Source organism: Phytophthora parasitica (genome assembly GCF_000247585.1).
Source record: "Phytophthora parasitica INRA-310 unplaced genomic scaffold supercont2.74, whole genome shotgun sequence".
In the NCBI taxonomy this organism is placed as follows: Eukaryota; Oomycota; class Peronosporomycetes; order Peronosporales; family Peronosporaceae; genus Phytophthora; species Phytophthora nicotianae.
Genome location: NW_008649060.1, coordinates 97,479 through 99,098, shown reverse-complemented (window position 1 = coordinate 99,098; position 1,620 = coordinate 97,479). Strand labels below are relative to the sequence as shown.

The following is a 1,620-nucleotide window of genomic DNA, read 5'->3' as shown; positions in this document are numbered from 1 at the left end:
GAGGGGAAGATTCCTTGCTAACGATAAGGCTCTTCTGGATTCCAGATGGTCCAGATTCTGGAACACTTAGATATCGTAAGAACACAGCAAGGAGACTGTTTCTTAAATCTAAAGTGGCTAATGCTTAAAAATTGATGGTTAATGCGACCAATGCGATTGATCCTGATCACCATCCACGGTGGTGATGATGGTGACGACGTGGCGAGCACTCGTAGTACTCGTCGCGAGGTGGTGCTTCGTAAATGACTGTGGTTGGAACTTCGTACACAACCGGAGGGGGTGCTGGAACTTCGTAGACAACTGGCGGGGGTACCGGAACTTCGTACACGACAGGTGGAGGTGTCGGAACCTCGTACATGACCGGCGGAGGAGGCGCGGCATACACAACTGGGGGCGGTGGGGGCGGGGCAGGAGCATAATACACTGGAGCAGGCGGTGGGCATTCTCTTTCACGTGGAGATCTGGGGTACGAGAACATTGTCTTCTGTTTTACTGGCTTGAGCTGTGCGTGATGAGGTAAAATGCGTTCTGATGTTGTCGTGCTGCAAGGCAGGAAGATCATTTTGCACATGCTTGCTTGGGACATGTCTGCCATGCGAACATCATGTGTGGGCTAGCTTCTGACAAATAGTCGCGCAATATCCCGCTGTCAAATGCGCGTTTTGAAAAATCCTGCGGGTGTCTAGGGAATTCACTTGAAGACTGCGGAGTAATACCCCAAGTTTTCTCGATTTTTTGTCGTTACTCCAGGAACGCTATAGATTAATAATGTGCGACGAAATGTCTTTTTCAGTGACAGGGTGAAAAATACTTGTGGGGCACTCGCGATTGTTTTAGGATGTTAGTGATGCAGATCAATTGAAGAGGAGGAGAATGTAGCAGTGAAGAATATCGATGACGAGTGGACTTCAGCGTGACTGGTTGAAGAAGTCCTACCATTTTTGCGAGATTCTTTAAATGACTTGTGGAGTTAGAACCAGTAACATTCCCACGCAACTGACATCACAAATTGCACTAATGCAATGCGAGATACTATTTACAAACCCAGTTTTTGTTGCCGGATAAACAAAAACACCAGTACACTAGAAAGAACTGCTCGAATTGCATTCGAAAACGTATCTTTGACTCCAATTACCAATTTCTCTAGACGTATACCGGTATGGTTCGATACAAGAAATTCAGCATCGGGCTTTTACCTTTCCTCTCAGGAAAATTTAAATGTTACGCTAGTTGTAGCGTTCAGCGCCTCTCTTAGTATGCCACGGGACCACGACTCACTTATCGTAAACAACCAAGCTACAGCATCATGATTATTCCGGCCGCATTCAACAAAGCTTCTTCCTTGATACGTTGTGGGGGTTGTAGCTTGCCCATCAAAGTATCGTACAATATTAACTCTTGTAACCATAACCAGCAGCTTGTTCCAGGGCTACACAGACCACCTCGCACGAAATACCAGTGGTAAGAGTCCAGTAATTATACAGAGACTGAGTCACAGACTTCCAGACATATCGAATGGTCGGTGGATACTCTGAAGAGAGGCAGGCCATTTGTAGCGGAAATATGTGACTCCATCGATCGATCCTCATAGTGCAGCTGCTGCCAGTCCTCTTCCAAACC

General features: G+C 46.7%; 1 protein-coding gene across 1 annotated transcript; it reads right to left on the bottom strand.

Annotated features, from left to right (window-relative positions):
* On the bottom strand, positions 1–517 carry PPTG_17723 (hypothetical protein). Its single transcript, XM_008915681.1, has one exon. It carries the CDS (start codon positions 441–443, stop codon positions 18–20), a length of 426 nt encoding a protein of 141 aa, XP_008913929.1. The 5' UTR covers positions 444–517; the 3' UTR covers positions 1–17.
* Positions 518–1,620: the final 1,103 nt, after the last annotated feature.